Consider the following 20,377-nt stretch of genomic DNA (forward strand, 5'->3'; position numbering starts at 1 on the left):
GGAGTTAAGGGAGGGGAGGCGCGCACCCTGCAGGTATCCCTGACCCGCCTGCGGGTCAAGGGTGTCACCGGCGTAGAGGTACTTGTAAAATGTCCTAAAGGTCTCTACTATTGTCATGTCGTCGGACACCAAGTCTCCCTGAGCAGTCTGTATGGTCTGCACCCCTTGACTCTGGCGCTGCTCGCGCAGTCTGTTCGCTAGCAGGCGGCCACATCTGTTCCCCCCTGCGTAATAGGCATGTCGTCGGCGGAGGGCCGCGTATTCCGCTCGCTTGGTCTAGAGCTGCCAACATCTTCCTCTCTGCGCACAGTTGTCTCCAAGCCCGCGCCGGATGTATGACGTTACAACGCATACTTTTACTCCGCATACCATTACAACGCGGTATTTACAACGCATACCGTTACAACGCATAGCGCTTTGAGGTGCTGGATAGTGGTAAGTATAATTTACTATTCTAACTCCAGTCCCCGTGGACCCTAGGGAAGGTGTTGGATAGTAAATTATACTTATTCCCTATCCTAGAGCGCCCCCCAGCGCAATGCGTTGTAATGGTATGCGTTGTAATGGTCCACAAAAGTGGACAGAGGGGATCCCCCCTCTCGAACAGCCCCCCTCCCGACATACCCCCCATCAACCCAAGCCCCAACTCTCCCCCTTTCCTCCTCCCAACCGTCTCCTAAATCCCAGCACCCCCACCCCCCAAACCCCAACCAGGAACTCCCAAATGTTTGTCATAGTCCCAGGCCAGTCAATACCCTTTTCAGGTCTGTGGCACTGTTACGTAGAGGTGTGTGTGTCACTGGCGACCCCGTTGGCCCCCACCCAACCCCCTTCAGACCCGCTTGGTAATAGTGCAAAAAAGAAATAAAACCCTTGTTGCGCTGCTTTAGTCCGATGTTGCTGTGTCTTTGGACACCTCTTGGATGGCTACTCCCTGTTCCTGCGCCATCGTCGTTGGGTCCGGCCTGAGGGACACCTTGGGCGAGCGTCTGCGTCCCACTCGCTGCCATCTATCTCCTGAGGCACGCGGTGATCTCTCCCGCGAGGGTCGTACATCTACATCTTCTTTTCTCGTGTCCTCGTCAAGGTCAATGCCCAACAGTGCACACGTGTCCCGTAGCGACCTGAGCTGTTGCAGGGCTTTGTTCCATTTGAAGATTAGCCTGAAGGGGTGACCCCAGGAATACGGAATCCCTTTGTCGTGCAGGAATGTGGTGGCTATTTTGAAGGCCTTCCTCTTCTGTAAGGTGATTGCCGAGAGGTCTTGGTTCAACGCCACCGAGTGGCCTTGGTGGCGGAGGGGCTGTTTCCGGGGGGGGGGCACTCTGCGCGCCTACCCTATGTGCCCTGTCGATGCGGATTTCGAAGTCCTCCCCTTCCCCTTGGATCCCCCGGAATAGTCCCTGCAGAAAGAGGGTAACATGGATGTATGACGTTACTAACATTATTCCCCTCCGCCTTGGATGGTATGCCGCGGACTCGTATGTTGTTTCTTCGAGAGCGGTTTTCGAGGTCCTCCGCGTGCGCCTGCAGGTCCACATGTTGCTCACGGAGGCATATAACTTCTTAATGTAAGTGCTCCACCTCCTTACTTATAGTCTGATCTGCTTCTTCCACTGCGGCCACTCGTTCACCTAAACCGTCCACATCACAGCGTAACTCGCGGTATTCCCCAGCCATGTCCTGCTTTAGTGTCTGGAAGTCCTCACGCAAAGAGTTAAATAGGGTTTCCAGGAATGCTTTGGTGATGGGGGGTCCTCCATCTTCCTGCCCCGTGCTGTCTTTTGCCGCTGCTGGGGTCGACGGGCTCTTCTCTCCCTTAGGGGCACCTTTCGTGAACATGTCTGTTATCGTGCGGCTGCCTCTGCGCGGCCATATCGCCATGGTGCTTCGAGCCCTTTGTCCCTGGAGGGACCGAGGTGGATCTGCTCTGGCGAAGACGTGCTCTTCCACCGGCAGCAAAACCGGGCCCACCAGCCTGCTCACGTTGCGCCTTGGTATTGTGGCTCCCCTGTCAAACCGCCCCGGGGGTTGTGGGGGGCAAAGGCTGCTGGCCGCCACCGCAAGCACCACCACGGTCATGCATCGCAGATTGAAACAATCCCTCGTCCAGGCCGCCCGGGCCTCGACCAGCGCAGGTCCCAGCTCAGCTCACCTGTCCCAGTTACCTCCCTTGGTCAGCGCTTAGTCCTCCGGGGAGCAGCAACAGCCCGACTGCTGCGGCCTCTAGTCCCTGGACAGTTGCTCTCCTTCACTGTGAACTCCCAGGAGGGCTGCCGCTCCACTCCCCCGGCCGAGCCCGGCCGGATCAAGCCGGCGGCCATGTGAAAGGGAGGCTCCTTCTGCTAGCCCCCAAAGCCTGGGGCTCAAGTTTTGCGCTGTCCCACCAGCTCCGGCCGGCCCCTCTCCGCTCTAGTCACCAGGAGCGCACCACAGGCTCTGTTTCCTGCTGGTCCCCGCCGGCTATCACTAACGTGGGTGGCTCCTGCTGCCCCACCTCTCCGGCCTCCACTGCGCTTGGGTGCATTCACGGCAGACTGGGCCTGCGCGCGCCCTGCAGGCGTAGGCCCCAAAGCTTGGAGCCCGAGTTTCACATCCCCGCAGGCGTCTCCGCCACCGACCTCCGGCGTCTGCTACGCTGCTCACCTAGTCGGTCGGCGACTCCCGGCCTGCTACACAAATCTGTCCCCGTGTAGCCTCTGCACCTTCCGCGTCTTCTGGCTGTGCCCTACCGGCGGGAGCGAGCACCAATCTCTCCGAGGCCCCGGCCGCCAAAATACAGCGGCGTCCGGCTGAGAGATGCTCCGCAGGGGCAGGGCCGCGCCTGGTCACTGCCCAAATGGACCGGGACCGGAGACCCTCACGGTGCTGGGCTCTTGGGGTCCTTGTCTGGGGGTTTTGGTGCTGAGAAAGGGTCAAAACGGGGGCCCGGGCCGGGAGCTTCACAGACCCACGTCTGCCTCGGTCGCCATCTTGGCCATGACCCCCAACGTCATCATTTTAAAAAGAGCTGCCCTACCCATGAGGGAGAGCAGGAGGGTGTGCCAATGACTGACGTCTGCACTTAGGCAACTAAGTTTGCAACATAATTGAAATGTTATATGATACAACATACCCATTACAGATGTTAGTGCAACATCCTAACACACCCACATATGTTTAAATGATAAAAAGGTTGGCTCCTATTTTTTCTTGAGTTTCAGGACACACATAAATTACTAACTAGGAGACCATTCCAATATTGTGGGATATATCTGGAGAAAGGTCCTCAGTGACTCGTGTAATGCTGACTTCCAGATGACTGGACGGGTTAGGGAATACAGATTATTTTGATCTCAAATTCAAGGCAAGAAGCCTTTAACAAGATCCTGCAATCCAGACAAGCAGGAATCCATTATGGCATACGGAAGACCAAACATCCTGGTTTCAACAGTAATACATGCTGAAGCATGTTGAATTGCACTGATGGTGTAAGGTTATAGGGATTTAAGGACATTATTAAGAACCTTTAGCAGTGCAGTTTCTGAGTGTTTTTAGAGTTCACCGTATGTTTATATCTTGATTGAAAAAGCACGTAAGATTTAATAAACCAAATGAGAACCTGATTGCTTGTTTGAAACTAATAACACTTTGTTGGCAGATTTGTTTAATGCATAAGCATTATCTTTGGCAAAGACTGGAATATAATATGAAAAACAAAACAGCAGGTTTGAAATCAAGTGAGATCTCAGGTTGAAATGACTGGATTTGGATGATAGAATGATTGATTGACTGGCGAAATAAATTACGTTTTTCTTGTATTTACTTCATATGCTATTATTTCAGATAGTTCATGTCTGTGCTACATGTTGAATAGATTTACCTATGGCTTTTGAAAGTTGGTTTGATGGAATTTGGAGAGATTGGGTTTGGCCTCAATCTGCACTACAAAACTGTTTGAATTAAATTCTTGGCAATCCATTATAAGGCCGAAGCTTTCCATTGAGGTACTCTCTTAAGTTTCAAAAGATAAGTTTATTGAAAACATATCAAAAGAGAACATCAAAGTATCAAGTGTAAAACATCAGAAATAGATTGCAAAGGATATCAATAGTAGCATATAGGCATGAAATCACAAGTAAGGTGAACGTTTATGGTAGGAATAAAAAGTAGAAACAGGCTCAAGAATTAATAAGTCTACCACAATAACAAGATTAAATCGACCAAAATAAAGATAATAGTCACAAAACCAGAACATTCAAGGAGGCTGATCAACTTCTTGCATACTAGGTACTGGAGCAAAAGTTTTTTTAGCTTGATTATCTAGAAATTGGGTGATGGGAGACCATAATTGTATTTTTGTTTTGCAAGAGACATAGGAAATACAAAAGTTGTATCAAGTCTGTGATTATGACATACAGAGTACCACCAAGCTAAGTATGAAAGTTTGGCAGCATTTTTCCTGTTTTTTGTTATCTCTTGAAAGGCAGCTGTTAATAACAAGTCAGTGATATGCAGTTGTTTTTTTGTTCTCATCCATCCAGTGGAAAGGCTTCCCAGAAAAATATTTGCAAAAGATAGGGGGATGTTAAAACCAAAAATAATATTAATTTGTGACTGGACTTGTTTCCAAAAATGCAAGACCTGTGGACACAAAAAAAGTAAGTGTTGTAAATCTGCCTGTGGAAGTGAACATGACCAACATTCATCAGGAATATCAGGATGCTTTTTGTGAAAGGAAACCGGTGTTAATAGGAGTCTATTATACATTTTTTTCAAAGAGTTTGTGTGGCGCTAGCCGCTCTGGTTGACTTCCTAATTTTCGTCCAAATGTTATCCCAAACAGGAATTGGCCAATGAATACCCAGGTCAGCCTCCCGAGAAAGTTCAGGGTTTGTTTTTACTCTTGCCATGGAAGGGATTAGTAAACCAGTGTAAAGAGTGGAAGTACTCTTAAGTAATTGAAGTACTCTTAATTCTCCTTAGGGTGCAAGAGCCAGTCACATATACACAACTTTCAGCCTGGAGTGTAAACACAGCCTTGTGTGTCCTCCTGGTCCCTCATGCCAGATGGTGGATGAGAAATTTACAGTGATGCTTGCAGCTCTTGTAGCTCCCTATCCAGAGAAGTCTCTCAGCTAAGGTGCGGATATTCTTTCTTCAGCATCAGGGATCATCATTCAGACAGTCACACAACACCACTGCCGTCCATTATATTAACAGACTTAGCAGTGTGTGCCCCTGGGCTCGTGACAAATCGCACAACAATGGGAAGTGGCCCACTGAACTGGGTCCTCAACACAAGAGAGGACACTCTGTTGGCTCTTGTTGAAGGACCATGAGTAGGAGCTACACCTTGATGTGACAGAGGCAGTCTTCTCCAGATTGTTGTGTCCATTTGTGGATCTCTATGATGCAGCCCAGTGCAGGAAGTTGCTTCAGTTTTGCGCTTTTCACTTCCTCTGAACGGTTCCCTGGGGATGCCTCCAGATTCAGCTGGTCTCCGGGCTTGCTGCACAAGTTTCCACTGATGCTGCTTCTGTTTATGTACTTCATAAGGTCTAGGAGGATCAAACAAAATGATCCTGATTGCACTTGATAGGACACAGAAAATCTGCTAAGCAAAATTTCTTTGCATTCAGCCTCCTCTTTCTGCTCCTCACAGAGCGTTCTTGCTCTTGCAGCAGGATGATCAGGCCTCAATCCTGTTTCCCACATGCTGAGGCTGAATGAATAGGATAGAGTGGTGCCAGCCAGAGTTCTTTTGTACATTTGTGCAATGATGTGCATCAGAAGGCTTGGTTCCCTTTAATTCAACCCTTCTATTCACCCTGAATTAAGGCTGTCTCTTACAGAGGCTGGGGGTGGCTACAGTCCTAGGTTACCTTGCTGATTTGTAAGCTTTCATGTGTCTCATTGACCATGTTGGAAGATGGTCAAGTTGATGACCATCTCATTAGAATAGCGCTGAGCGGGTGGCACTGCTTACCCCAGAAGCATGCCAAGCCAGCAAGGTTGAACATGTTGCGAGGAGCAATTTTATGTGCTGCTGCATGGCAATTCTGGCTACCACCACTTAGTCATGAAAATGAACAAGGGACTAAATTGCTTGAGTCACCATAAAGTAAACTCTCAACCATTGTGAATGTTGTGAAATGCATCTCGCATGGCACTTATTCTTCATAAAACACAGTGGGCTACGTTCATTAAAGCACAAAGCAAGCACTATGGTAAACATGGCCAGATGTTTGTGTGGCTGTAAACCCAAATTGCAGTGTGGTACTTTGTGAGTTTTAGTACATTGTACCCGATTGACATTAGCATCCCCCCCCCCCCCTGTTTCCCTCCTTAGGAAAGGCTCAGTGATCTTTAGTAAACTTAATCATCAGCTGTCTGGCTAGTTGTAAAGAACAAGCGAGAAGAGCTTCTAATTAAGTTGGTATAAGACGTCCTAATTCAGGTCATTAGCCCCTTTGGAAGTCTTGACTAGAGCTGCAGTCCCCTTTGGCCTCACTGGTGCCCTTCTATAGGGTAGCCATTGACTCTTTACATCACACCACTCTGTGTTCCCAAGTTTGTACCCTTCTGGAGGCCCTTCTGAGGCCCTTACCTGCTGCAGCCCAAAGTGTGGATTTAGCCTGTCTGTCTCCTAGGAGATTCTGAATAGGAGAAGCAGCTGCCCAGCCCCCAGGCCAGCAGACCATTGGCTATTCAGCTACCAGGCAAGTCTGAGCCCTCCTCTCACACCTGCCCGGGCCTCTCAAGGCCTTGCTGGGTGCACCCCAAATCATTCTCCTCCATCTTGTGAGTTGCAGCCTACCAGTTCCCCAGATTGCTCTGAACAGAGTCCAGGAAGTGGTAAGAAGACAGACTAGTGCTGTCTCTTCCCAAGACAAAAAGTTGTTTAAAAAACGATTTTCACTTTCTGTTTTTACTGTCTTTGCCTTTAGTTGTCACAGTTAGAAATGGTAGTTTTAAAAGCCTGTCTGTAATTGCATATTTGATCACCTGTGTTGTGTTTTAAACTTGTGGTTTTCCCTCCTCATGATTGCCTCCATTTAGCGTGTTGAATTGTGGGATTTGCAGTACAACCTGTGTAGTTTGTCTCTCTTATTCCTTGGTGATAATTCTGTTTTCCCTCCAAATTTCTCCTTTGCTCTGTGCTAAGGACCTGTATGTTAAAACAGTGCACTCCCAGCCACCATTTTGTCTTCACAAGCCAGTGAAAGCAGCCCCCCTGCTCCCCCCCGACCCCCCCCCCCTGCAACAACGATTTTGTACATCAGAGGGTGCTTCTGTGAGCTATTTAAACTGTGTTTACTAGGGCCTGTGCACTTCGTTTTTTGGCCAGCAGAGGGAGTAAAGTTTTATTCAAACAATATTTTTAGATTTCAAGTTAGTGAGGCACTTACCTGCTGAAGTCCCAAGTGTGGATTGAGCCTGTCTGTCTCCTAGGAGATTCTGAGCAGGAGAAGCAGCTTCCAACTCCCTGGCCAGGAAACCTGGTCTGAGGTCGCTTGGACCTTATATGGTCTGCTAGTGGTTGATACATGTCTAGACTGATTGGTGGTTTTATCTGGTGTTTCTATTGGAAGAGTTAATGTCCTCATTGGTTGGGTATTTGAGGGTTCTGATTAGTTTCTGGGTCTGTGATTCAATCATTGTAGGGTTGGGACTAGGGCTAGGGTTAGGATTTTTATTGGAAGTAGGGTCTAGGGCTTCCTATGTTATTGGTTGTTGGGAGTAGGGTGGGATTAGGGCTAGGGTTAGACCTTTAATTGGAAGTAGCTTTTAGGGCTTCTGGTGTGATTGGTTGCTGGACTAGTTGTGGGACTTAGAGTAGGGTTAGGCTTTCTATTGTAAGTAGGGACTAGGGCTACCTGTGCCATTGGTTGCATGGACTTGTTTTGGGACTACTGGTAGGGCTTGGGCTTTTATTGGACGTAGAGATCAGTGTTTTTTAACTGATTGGGTGCTTGGACTAGGGCTAAGATTGGCTGTAAGGTCCTGGTCTCCTATTGGTTCTAGATTTTAGGGCTAGTGTTGTGATTGGATAGTGTTAGGGCTAGGGTTCCCATTGGCAGAAGTGGTCACCTGATTACTAGCGCTATAAAAAAAGGCCAGGGTTAGGCATCTCAGCCCGGGCGTTGAAGCTAAGGGCAGAGAGGACAAGGGCTGCTGCCTGTTTTAGCCTGTTAAGGGCAGAGAAGACATGGGCTGCTGCCTGTTTGAGCCTGTTCGAGACTGGTCAGGACTAGGGCCAGAAAGGCTGCCCTTTTTCTCATTTAGCAATACCCAGTCCACACAATCCACATCCAGAAACAAAGCAACACACTCACACCAAATGTACACCACGCACAACACTATGCACAGAATAATGTACAAGCATGCACTACAAACCCAACCAAACCACATCTACACCCCCTACTATCCCAACTACCACACATATCCACCATCACCTACAAACAGTACACAACTCTATCCTATACCACTAACCAATACACTCATCACTAACACAGCGCCAATCAACACCATACATAACTACATCCCATTCAGACACACTCTCCCTGCTGTAATTACTCCTAACAGACCACCTTTTATCACTAACAAACATATAATCATCCTTCCATCAGTTGTCCAACAAACACCCTCCTCTCCCTTCTACCATAATAACACTAATGCACAACACACACACTGCACAACACCACACTTTGTAACTTTTGCAACAAACCAGTGTAAGGTAAACACTCACCTCAAACACCCTCCTCTCCCTTCTACCATAATACCACTAACGCACAACACACACACTGCACACCACCACACTTTGTAACTTTTGCAACAAACCAGTGTAAGGTAAACACTCTCACCTCCACTTCATTCCCTCCTACACACAACATACACTACTCACAAACACATCACCACCCCCTCTACGTCACAGCCTCCTCTAACAAACAATACTACACAACCAAATCCATTGCATGAAATATACACATCAGCACCCTTTTTCACTCCTCCTCCAAAGCAAAACATATCACACACGCCAGCACAAGATCTTCAAAGCGCAACACCTCATAATACTTACCATCACAAAATACAAACATATACTTACCTTTCAAACCACACAAAGGAACAAACTCCAATGCCAGGCTTTCACTCTTCCACCACGCCTAACACAGATACAGCAATACAGCACCTCTCTTCTAACCGCCTCTCATCCATTGGACAATTTAGAACGTTACTACATGACCCATGTGCTGCACCACCTCCCCTGACTCATACACCTTCCGCCTTAAACACACGCAAAAAATATAAGCAACATGCCACACCTCACAACTTTGCTTCCCCATGTCTACTTCACAACAATGTTACACCACAAAAGCAACACAGCACTCCTACTCCCTCTTAAACACCATCTCCAACACACACACATGCCGACCCATCAAAATGCCTTCTTAGCATGCTGGATGAGGAACACGATACAGAACAGCTACACGATTGCTATCCTAACACAGCTAATACCAGCACTAAAAACACACCTGCTACAAACCCACACAATTCTGATCACCCTTCTACCAAACAAAGTCCCACTATCACCAAAGACCACTCACTAAACTGTCTATTAATAAATGCTCGATCCCTCTAAAAACAAGCATCACATTTACGACCTTCGCACCGATGCAAAACCAGACACACTATTCATAACCGAATCATGGTTGGGAGAAGATATGGCTCCAGTCCTGCATGAAGCCAATACTCTAGGCTATTAAATAATCACCCAAAATCGTATAGCCAAAAAAGGAGGTGGTCTAGCTGTTGTATTCAGGCAAACAATACATATCACAAAAATTTACAACATCTCCATAAAGAATTGGGAGGCTCTTCTAACAAGATGCAATCCTACACCGTCTTCCTCCTGTAACTTCCTGCTCCTTTACAGACCTCCACCTAGCAAGGCAACATTCCCAGACGCACTTATAGACACAGTTTCAAACCTGATAACAATACATTCCAACCTATGCGTTCTGGGTGTCCTTATTATTTGGTTTGATAAACCCAATATGACCCATCCAAAAACTATAATCACTGGCCTAGACGCATTGAACCTGCATCAGATTGTCCACAATCCGACACACACCGCTGGACATATCCTAGATGTCATTTTTGCTAATACTTAACTAGTTACCTTTCAAACTATAACTCCAGTCACATGGTCAGACCACCACTTGTTTGCCTTCCAACATAAAACAACGCTAAGCGACTCACCGAAAACTACCTTACATCCATCCACCTATCGGCCGCGGAACAAACTCAATTTGGAACACTTGGAAACACAACTAACATCCAGTACAAATCTGGAAACCATAAATTCTGTTCGAAATCTATATGAGTGGCTACAGGAAGCTTTTGACATCCTGATACCACTCAAAACCACAAGACAGAACAAAAGAAAAAAAGCGCCTTGGAGAAACATAGAAATAAAACAACAAATTAGAAAGCTGCAACGTACCTGGCTCAAAATAAACGCCAAACAAGACAAACTTCACCTACAGAAAATTAACAGATTATACAAGTCTGCTGTCAAAAAAGCTAAGAAAAGGTACTATTCAGACAGAATTCAAAACGCTAAATGTGCAAATAAAGAATTCTATAAAACACTCAATGAATTTTGCAAACCAAATTACCTAGAAGGAACTCATCCCGTTACTCAAGATTTCACAGACAAAGTGGCAAATCATTACACGGACAAAACAGAAACAAAGCACCAGCACTAACCCTTGTACAAAACAATCCAAGAATGCTCTAATCAAGCCTCTCCGTTCCTTCCAACACATCTCACATGATGAATTTATGGACCTGGTCAAAGCAAGCAGGCCTGCCAGCAGCCCTTCTGACCCCTGTCCGCCACAAACTTTCAAGACAATTCTTTTAACAACCTCTGCTGCCACTCCAGTAAGAAAAATCATCAACAATTCCTTAACTACTGGAATATTTCCAGAAGAACTAAAAAAGTCATACGTACACCCTTTACTGTAGAAAACAAACTTGGACCCGCTGAACCCTGACAACTACATACCCATTACAAATGGACTGTTCCTGGGCAAACTGATAGAAAGAGCAGCGTTCACCCTGGTGTCACAATTCATTTAAGAGAATGACATACTTTCAGACTTCCAAACAGGATTCCGTCCGGGAATAGGCACTGAATCTGCCCTCCTTGCCATCTGGGATGACCTAAAGAATACAGTTGACCGCAACAGGGTTGCTGTGCTACTCCTCCCCGACCTATCAGCTGCCTTTGACACGTTTACCATGACACTCTGAAACAAAGACTCTATGAAGCCGGCATAGAGGGAATTGCTCTAGACTGGATTGCGTCCTACCTTCGAAACAGAACTAATGTCATCCATGCCCCACCTTTCTCGTCCAAACAGTACTCCACAAAAGCAGGGGTCCCTCAAGGTTCTTTCATCTCGCCCATGCTTTTCAACATCTACATGAAGTCATTACCAGTACTGATCAATAAGTTTCACCTTACGTGCTCTAACTATGCAGATGACACGCAAATACTCCTGCACTGGAATGCCCCAAAGACATTGGAAAATCACCAATTTTCAGCTGTCTCAGAGCTGTGGATCAGTGGATGACCTGGAGCCATTTCAAATTGAATGCTTCAAAAACTGATATACTCCCGTGTGGCGATTGGAAAGATTACAACCCGCTTACCGCATGTCCTGGTGAACTGGGATCACTGCCTAAATTATTGAAGGAAGTAAGAAACCTCAGAATGACCATGGACTCCAAGCTGTCGATGAACGCCCTAGTGGATAAACTAGCAAGATCAAGCTTTGCTACTATAAAAACGCTGCAACGAATTTTCCCTCATTTGGGATTTCCACACAAGGTCCAAGCTACCATCTCCGTTGTTCTGTCCTAACTCGATTACGCCAATAGCCTCTACCACGGATCACCTTTAACGACCATGAAAAGACTACAACGGATTCAGAACTCTGCTGCCAGACTACTCTTTCATATCAAACCGCAAGACCACATCTCCCCTGCCTTGAATGCCCTGCATTGGTTACCGGTTGCAAGAAGATCCACGTTCAAGCTGCTTTGTATCACACACAAAGAAATACATGGAATGGGACCACTCTTAATCAGGAATAAAATCCCAAAACACATTCAACAAAGGAACCTCCGCTCTAAAGGAGCATTGCGCCTCAAAATCCCACCATACAAGAAAAAAAATATGGGTGGCACATCCTTCTCTGTTCAAGCAGCCAAACTATGGAACTCTTTACCCCCCAACATAAGGTCCACCAACAACCACCTTATCTTCTGAAAACTACTCAAGATTTGGCTCTTCCCCAAATAAGCACCATATGCAAACTGAAATTTACAGCATATCCCTCTGTATACAAGCATTTTTTTTCACTATAGATATGTACCTATGTTTGTGCATTACTTTGTATAAACATGTAAAATAATTATGTTGTTGAGAGAAAAAAAAATTATAATAAATAAATAAAAATCCTCTTGGGTCTATATGTATATACTTCCATTGTGCATCTATATACCTTCCATGTACTTGGATCTGTGTGTCTGTTACGTTTCTCCTGAAAAAACATATCCAATGCACTACCCTTTTTCTCATCCTGTGCCTCTATCAATATCTTTAATCTACATATACTTACCTCCTTTTTGTATGTATATACTTTCAATGTAATTATGGATCTATATATTTATCACTTTCTTCTAATTTAGCATTTCCAATGCACTATAATATTTCTCGGCCTATACTTTGCTCAATATATCTTCTAGCCCAACCTTCTGACTCATCTCAAACTTCTTCTACTACTCCTTCCAATGCACTACCCTACCTCTCATCCTATACATCTATCAATATATCCTCTACATCCCCACACTCATTTATCCCAAACCCCATACCACTACTATGATTGCCAAAATAACACTCTTTCTAGACTCTCTCCTACTCTACCCCACCTTACATCTGACACCTCTTTTACTATACAGATCCCCTAAAACAAACCTTTCTAAACTCTTCCCTCTGAGTCCTTCCCTCCAAAACACCTTTTTACTCACCCAAAGCCTCCTCCTACTGCTAAGACCAAAAAAAAAAATCCTTCACTCTTTTATCCCTTCACTATCCTTTTCAATCGAAATTAACAGACTAACATGTTCACTTCTCAAATTCCATATTAAACTACACTAATATACTACCCAAATAAATGAATAACATATCCACTACTCGAATTACGTCATATTTTTTTTTTTACTATACTAATTTTCAACAGTAATCCTTTATGGGTTCCGGAGTGGCGTGCTACTCGCCAGAAAAGCGCTTCAACACCCATCGGGGGTAACAAGTGCTATATGAATGCAGATCTTCCTTTCCCTTTTATCCCTCCGCTATCCTTCTCACTCCAAGTAACTGACTAATATCCACCACTTCAAATTAGTTCATATTACACTATATTAATTCACCACTAATCCTTTGTAGGCTTCCTAAATAGCGTGCGTCAACAAGCGCTATACAAATACAAACCTTTGTCCTCCTCTTTCGTTCTGCTGTCATTCCAAATCCAATTAACTGACTAACCTATCCACCACTTAAAATGTACTTGCATGTTTCACTATACTAATTCAACACTAATCCCGGAGTAGTGTGCTACTCGCCGAAAAAGCGCTTCAACGCCTCGTCAGGGGTAGTAAGCGCTATATAAATGCAATTACAATACACGTTTCGGAAAGGGTGGTTAGTGGTCTTCAGTGCAACGGGCCAATTCATGAGGTGGCGTCTACGGGACACCTTGCACCGGAGATCGTGCAAACTCTGGATGAAGTATCTGGTTCTATGCTTGCGGGGTGGTGTTAGCCTTTTAAAATATTTCCTGGATAATCTGCTGTCTAGTGTGGGCCAAGGGCAGCCAGGGAGATTGTATTTACCAACACAAGAAAAAGACCGGGTTAGCTATCAATTGCAAGTTTGAAAGTGCGTTGAATGACGAAAGTGCAGCTAATAAACCTGAGCTTGTTTCCATAGGTATGATGACTATGATTACGGCGAAGTTAATCAGTTGCTTGAACGAAGCCTGAAGGTTTACATAAAGACAGTGACCTGCTATCCCGAAAGAACTACGAAGCGCATGTATGATGGCTACTGGCGCCAGTTCAAGCACTCGGAGAAAGTGAGTATTCCCAAGGCAAACATAAGATAGGCTGCTGTGCTCTGCGTAAACACACTTACCTCAAACCTGCCAGAACTATACTTCAACAAAAATAAGAGAGAACCCTTCAACCTTCTTTTTGCATGTATAACGTGTTGTTTAGACGTTCTGAAACCACCGGTTAACGGATCTGCTTTTGGTAGATCTTCAGAGCGTTATCAGCTTTACTTTTTGTTTACCCACAGCTTGCATGTACAGCCTCTCTTCTGCATTATCTGCCCCTCCAACCCCTGCGTGTGGTCCTTTGTGTCTCGAGAAAAGACTAAAGCCTGTAATCGGCAGTTGAAGTGCATAAAAAAGTTGACAAAACTAATAGGTATGCCTTCATAGAGCTGGAGCAATGGTGATTTTCTTTTCCTTTATTTTTTAAATCTTTTTTTTTTGTTACCGTATGCAGGAAAAATTAAATTAAAATTAAAATGTCATCGAAGCATATAGGTGCTTTATGCTTGCTATCAAAACTGTACATTTAAAAACATCGATTTTGCTCCTTGACTTGCAAAGTTTTGTTTTTTAACATTAGTGCTTTCAGTTGTGGCTTGTATTTTATTATTTTAATTTGTGAAGCAGACAAATGCAAATGACCATCTAATTAAGCACTCAAATCGCAGGTAACCACAATGTTATGTCACAAACCCCTTATAAAAAACCTATCAAAAAGTTTCCAAACAAAATAAAGTTAACATAAATAAAATAAAGCAATGTTTGACATAGCTTTGCATTTGAAACTAGTGGAAGTATTTTAGGCGTATGTGAACTATGCGTACAGGTATTGTGCCGTCACTCAAAGTGAAGGGACCTTCTGTACGCTGTGAGGGGTGGAATCAAATTGTGAATGTCAGCTTAACAGACCAAGGGAAGATTCCCACTGACCACAAGTCCCTCTGTGTAGGTCTATATAGAAGATTTTGGGGTGGGGGAGTGGGGGGGGGGTTTAAAATAGTCTGACGAGACCTCAGAGGCTGCATCAGAGGCCAGATCTAAAATAATATGAGACCTAAATAGAAATTAAACTAATCTGTGGAAAATGCACTCTGTTCCAGTAGGAAAACTCAATTGGTCAATGTGGCCACTGCATGTTTGTGCGTTTAACCGAAGGCATAGCTTTGAATCTTGGTTGGTTCACTGAAGAACAGTGACATGTATTTGTAGTGCTATCAGGACCCACGACTATAGGAAAGTTGCCGATGATGATAAAGTGAGCAAATTGTTGAGAACCTGCCAATTGGCTCCAGTTTGGTTGCTTACGTGAGGCACTTCCTATATTTTTGCCATATATTTTTCATACATTTTCATGGTGGTTGTTTCTGGGCACGGACCTGTTTTCAAATATAGAACACACAGGGGATGTTTCTAGAGGGATACTAGAACTGAATCCTTCCCGAATGGTGAAGGACTGGGCTATTTAAGACCCAGCGGTGCCAGGGAACAACACCTGAAACCTTCGTGGGTAACCTGCTCCGGTGTACAAGTGACAGAGACACGGGACACTTCCTTCGGCGTCAAAGATTCGAGCTTTATTTACTGCAGGGAACACAGAAATCACGGCAAGTACAACGCATGCTACTTGTGGAGACTGCTTCAAATTGGTTCTGTGGATCGCTCCTTTTATACACAATTCGCCCATAGGTTTACATGGTACACAAAGGTTTATGGCTTGGTTCCCATAATTATCCCTCAGAGGGGACGCTTTGGTCTCTTTGATACATTCGAGGTCCGGAACATAAGTGCGGAAACATTTGGTGGTTCCCAACTGTAAAAACCCATCTTCCCACCATTAGTGCATTCCATTCAGCAGTAAAACAGATCGAAGAAAGAACAAGGACAGGTGCGGAGGAAGATGGAGACAGTGGGGAATTGGAAAAGGGTGTAAGAGGGGAGGTATCGGGAAACACGAGCTACAGGCATCAAAGGGACGTGCCTAATGAGATGCACGGCTGAGACAATAGACCGGCAAGGCAAGATGAGCCTCAAGCGGGGCCATTTGCCTTACAGTATCACCCCCCTCATCATAAAGACAGTTTCAAAGGACATGTGTCTTCCATACATCTCTCGGGAATCCCAGGGTCGCGAAGCGGACAGCGTCCGTTCGCTGACTACTTGAGGGCAAGAGACAAAATGGATGCCGTATCTAAGATGGAACCCGTGGGCACAAATAGAATAACCCACATAACAGACGAACGGTTTAGGTTAGCACAGCGAAACTGCATACACCCACTAAACTCGTCATTTGCGGTTCATAGATACCAGACTCGACCATATTCGTGCGAGTCAAAAACATCACTTACAATTGCCACGGAACCTCAGACGCTCCTTTTGCCCTCATGTAGGCAAGCACTAGTCGGAATCATACTCGATATTCATCAGACCATCTAGATGTTGCTGTAACATAGCTCTATCCGACCGAGCTTCTTCGGTAACAGGTGGCTGTCTTATACACGCTGTAGCACAAAGGCCACATAAGGCAGGACCACACTGCACGCAAAGGCAGCACGTGAACAGGAACGTCACAACCACTCCGATAATCATCAGAATCTTCCAACCCCAAGTCGACATTAGGCCCCAAAACCACCCAAGCAGCGTCCAACCCCCTACGTCCACGTGTATGGACTCAGAGATTTTATGCAACTTTGAGATGGCTTGATAAACAGTCGGAGCATTATCAGGAATGAAAATACAGCAGCTCGAATGGATCACCTTGCATACCCCACCTCGATCTGCTAAGATCACGTCTAAAACCATACGGTTTTGTAACGTCATAAGTCTATCCGCCTGAAGTTCTGTGGTGATATTACCAAGGGCACTGGCAGTAATATTAGCTGTCGATTCCACCACTCGAGTCAACTGTCTCAGGTTCCTACTATTAATCATAGGCCCCCAAAACGGGAGGAAACCCTTGAAAAAGTCTCCTGCCTCTTGACCGGCAGTGTCCTCTTCGCTAATTACGCCTCTCACAACTCTAGTCTTGTGATAATCTGCATCTACAGTGAACGTCGGAGGCAACAAATTTGCGATAAAAACATGAGCCCACAAAGTCGAAGGGCAACCATGTATACGCACGATCATGGCAGATAAAGTATGTACCCTTGGCAGCCAGAAACACAGGGGACGAGACCATCGGCAATATGTAATTTTCGGTGCAAGCACTCTCTCCAAGTCGGGCTTTCGATCTTCGGCCACGACCTATTAGACAAAAATTACCGATGTGGGGTACGACCCATATCGGGGGCGAGCTTTTAAGCTGTTTTTCACTAGTGAACACACTATACTCGCCTCTACTCAGAACCCTATAGGCTTGTACCTCTTCTTCGGGAATAAGCGAGGGATCATAGATATCGCTATCTAAATCCTCTATCGCTATAGACAAAGGCTTTTGATACGAGCCAGGGCCAGAGTAGGGAGAACGTGGTTCTCGAATGGGGTGGAAACCTAGTGCGCTCCGAAACATTGTTTGAAATGCTCGAGCAGAACCCTGGGAACTGTACGGCAAAACCAAATATGGAATTCCCTTATCTGTGGTATGTGGCATCAACCCACACACCCAACAATTAGTAGTGTTAACCACTAACTGGTGCTGGTGAAGGAGCTGAATAAAGGAATTATTACGAAATTCTGCACGTCTAGCCTGCTCGTGTTCGGGTAAGATATGGAAAGAATGAGGAGATGCAGTGGAGGTAATTTTAGAATCAAAAGTAGGAGTAGGTGTAGGTATGGCAGAAGATAAGAAGTACGACATCATATAGTACACCCCACCCGCCAAAAATGCAGAAACAATCAAAAGCAATACAAATATCTGAAACATAAAGCATTTCGTACGACTAAGTCGCTGTAGCTCAAATCTTTGTGCCTGTGCTCTTTCCACATCCATCAGCTTTGAAAACGCCATCCCCTATGACCGTCCGCAACGTCTCTTGATGCACTTCGTTCTGTGTAGCAGTAGTCCATTCCCAGGAGTTCCCAGGAACCGACGGTCTTTAACCTAGCGTCAAGACCTACTAACCAGAAAGAAGTACGCGCGCGGCCCTACGGCCTTTATTTATAATATATATATGCAATGTCTCTCAGCTGTGGAAGCAAAAAACGTAGGAAAAAGAACCTACAATATGTACAAGAATAATTACAATGATACAGGTGTTCAGACTGATCGTGGAAAACGGGATAATGCAGTTGTCAAGGGACAGAACAGGATCTTTTTATTAGTCTTTAGTGCGGGATCGCAAAAAATATCGAGTTTTCCCAGGACGTGTCTGTTCGCCAAACAAAGGATCCGTTGAAGAGACAGCGTTCTGTTGATCAGTTGAATGTTCTGGTCTTGAGTCTTCTGATGACAAATGTTCAACAATGTCTTTCTGCTGCACTGAGGATTCTCCGACTGGTTGTGCGTCGCTGAAAGGAACAAACGCCGGCAATTCTTCGGTTTCAGTTGATGCAATGCCTCTCCTCACCCACGAGTCTGCTGGCAACGGAATAGGGACTTTCTTCGTATGGGTGGCGTGCACCCAGTTTTTCCGACCCTCTAGACGAACAGCAGTTCTCGTGGCAAGGAGGACCTGGTAGGGTCCAGTGAACCTGGGCTCCAAATTCTTCTTCCGAGAAAAGTTTCTGGTAACCACCCAGTCTCCAGGCTGGAGCTGGTGGCCTGGACCCTCCGTCTGCGTCGGCAGTGCTTCGTAAACCTGTTGGTGAATTAACCTCAGTTTAGCAGTCAAGTCATGAAGATAGTCAATCAACATTGGGTACTCAAGATCACAGAACACACCCGGTCTAGGGACCCCCCAAACATTTGCAGGACGACCGAACACTATTTCATAGGGACTAAGCCCTACTCGGGAGTGTACGGTTGCCCTTGTTGACAGTAAAGCTAAGGGTAAAGCGTCAGGCCACGAAAGACCAGTCGTAGCCTGAATCTTCGCTAGTTTTAGTTTAAGGGTGCCATTATTCCCTTCAACCAAACCAGCTGACTGGGGATGATTGGCGCTGTGGAATATTTGATTAATTCCAAGGCCTTTGCACACACTCTTCATCACACTCCCCACAAACTCACTTCCGTTATCAGACCATACAACCCGAGGCATTCCGTACCGAGGAAAGTATTCCTTCAGTAGGATTTTTGCCGTTGACAAAGCAGTGTTGTCCTTGAGAGGATAGGCTTCAATCCATCGGGAGAACGCGCAAACCACAACCAAAACGTATTTCAAGTTATTGCATCGCTCCATATGGATGAAGTCTAATTGAATCACCTCAAAGGGACACGAAGGGGGAGCAAAACTACCAGGAGGAGTTGGGGTTCCCTTACCAGGATTGTACAACATACATACCATACAATTCTTAACCAATCGTTCAGCACATTTCGTGATACCATCATTCTTCCACACAGGAGACAACAATTTACAGATACCTTTCACGCTAATATGTGCTAACCCATGTGCCATTGTCACAACAGCCAGCACATACGCATCCGGCAGCATCCATCTTTTCTGTTCCGACAAATCAATCCAACAACCATTCGCATCCAACTTTCCCGTACTTTCATTCCACTTCTTCTTTTCAGTCTCAGTGGCCTCATTTTGTATCGCCTTCACACTCTCAATAGTGTCTTCACACATACTCGACTCTGTAGGCCACCTAACCGAACTCGTCACATACATTCGAGTGCTAAGGTTCCGGGCAGTCTCCTTAGCAGTCTCATCCGCAAACGCATTACCACGACCAACATCATCCGTCACCTTACGATGTGCACTACATTTAACAATCGCTACCTGCTTAGGCAACGTAAGTGCATCCAAAAGATCATTCACAAGCTGGCCATGCTGAATCTTCGTACCATGCGATGTCAGAAAACCTCTCTCTCTCCACAATCGTCCAAAGCTATGAGCGACGCCAAATGCATACTGACTGTCAGTATACACATTCACACGTTTATCTTTTGCTAACACACACGCTCTAGTTAAGGCAATCAGCTCTGCAGCCTGGGCAGAATTCTGATTCAATCTCGCAGCTTCCACAACAGTACTCAAAGTTACAACAGCATACGCAGTGGTCACATCACCATTCGGCAATTTAAAACACGAACCATCTACATACAGTGTTCCATCTGGATCTTCTAACGGAGTGTTTTTAAGGTCCACTCGACCTTTTGTTTCCTCCTC

The 20,377-nt window shown here is 45.6% G+C and overlaps 1 protein-coding gene across 1 annotated transcript in view; it reads left to right on the top strand.

Annotated features, from left to right (window-relative positions):
* SESN3 (sestrin 3) overlaps nt 1–20,377 on the top strand; it is a 293,232-nt gene that overhangs the window by 256,865 nt on the left and 15,990 nt on the right. The window contains exon 9 of the mRNA XM_086935298.1: nt 14,045–14,189. Coding sequence (XP_086791424.1) covers nt 14,045–14,189 — 145 coding nt within the window. The remainder of the gene's footprint in view (nt 1–14,044; nt 14,190–20,377) is intronic.

This window comes from Lissotriton vulgaris, chromosome 8, assembly GCF_964263255.1.
Source record: "Lissotriton vulgaris chromosome 8, aLisVul1.2, whole genome shotgun sequence".
Classification (NCBI taxonomy): Eukaryota; Metazoa; Chordata; class Amphibia; order Caudata; family Salamandridae; genus Lissotriton; species Lissotriton vulgaris.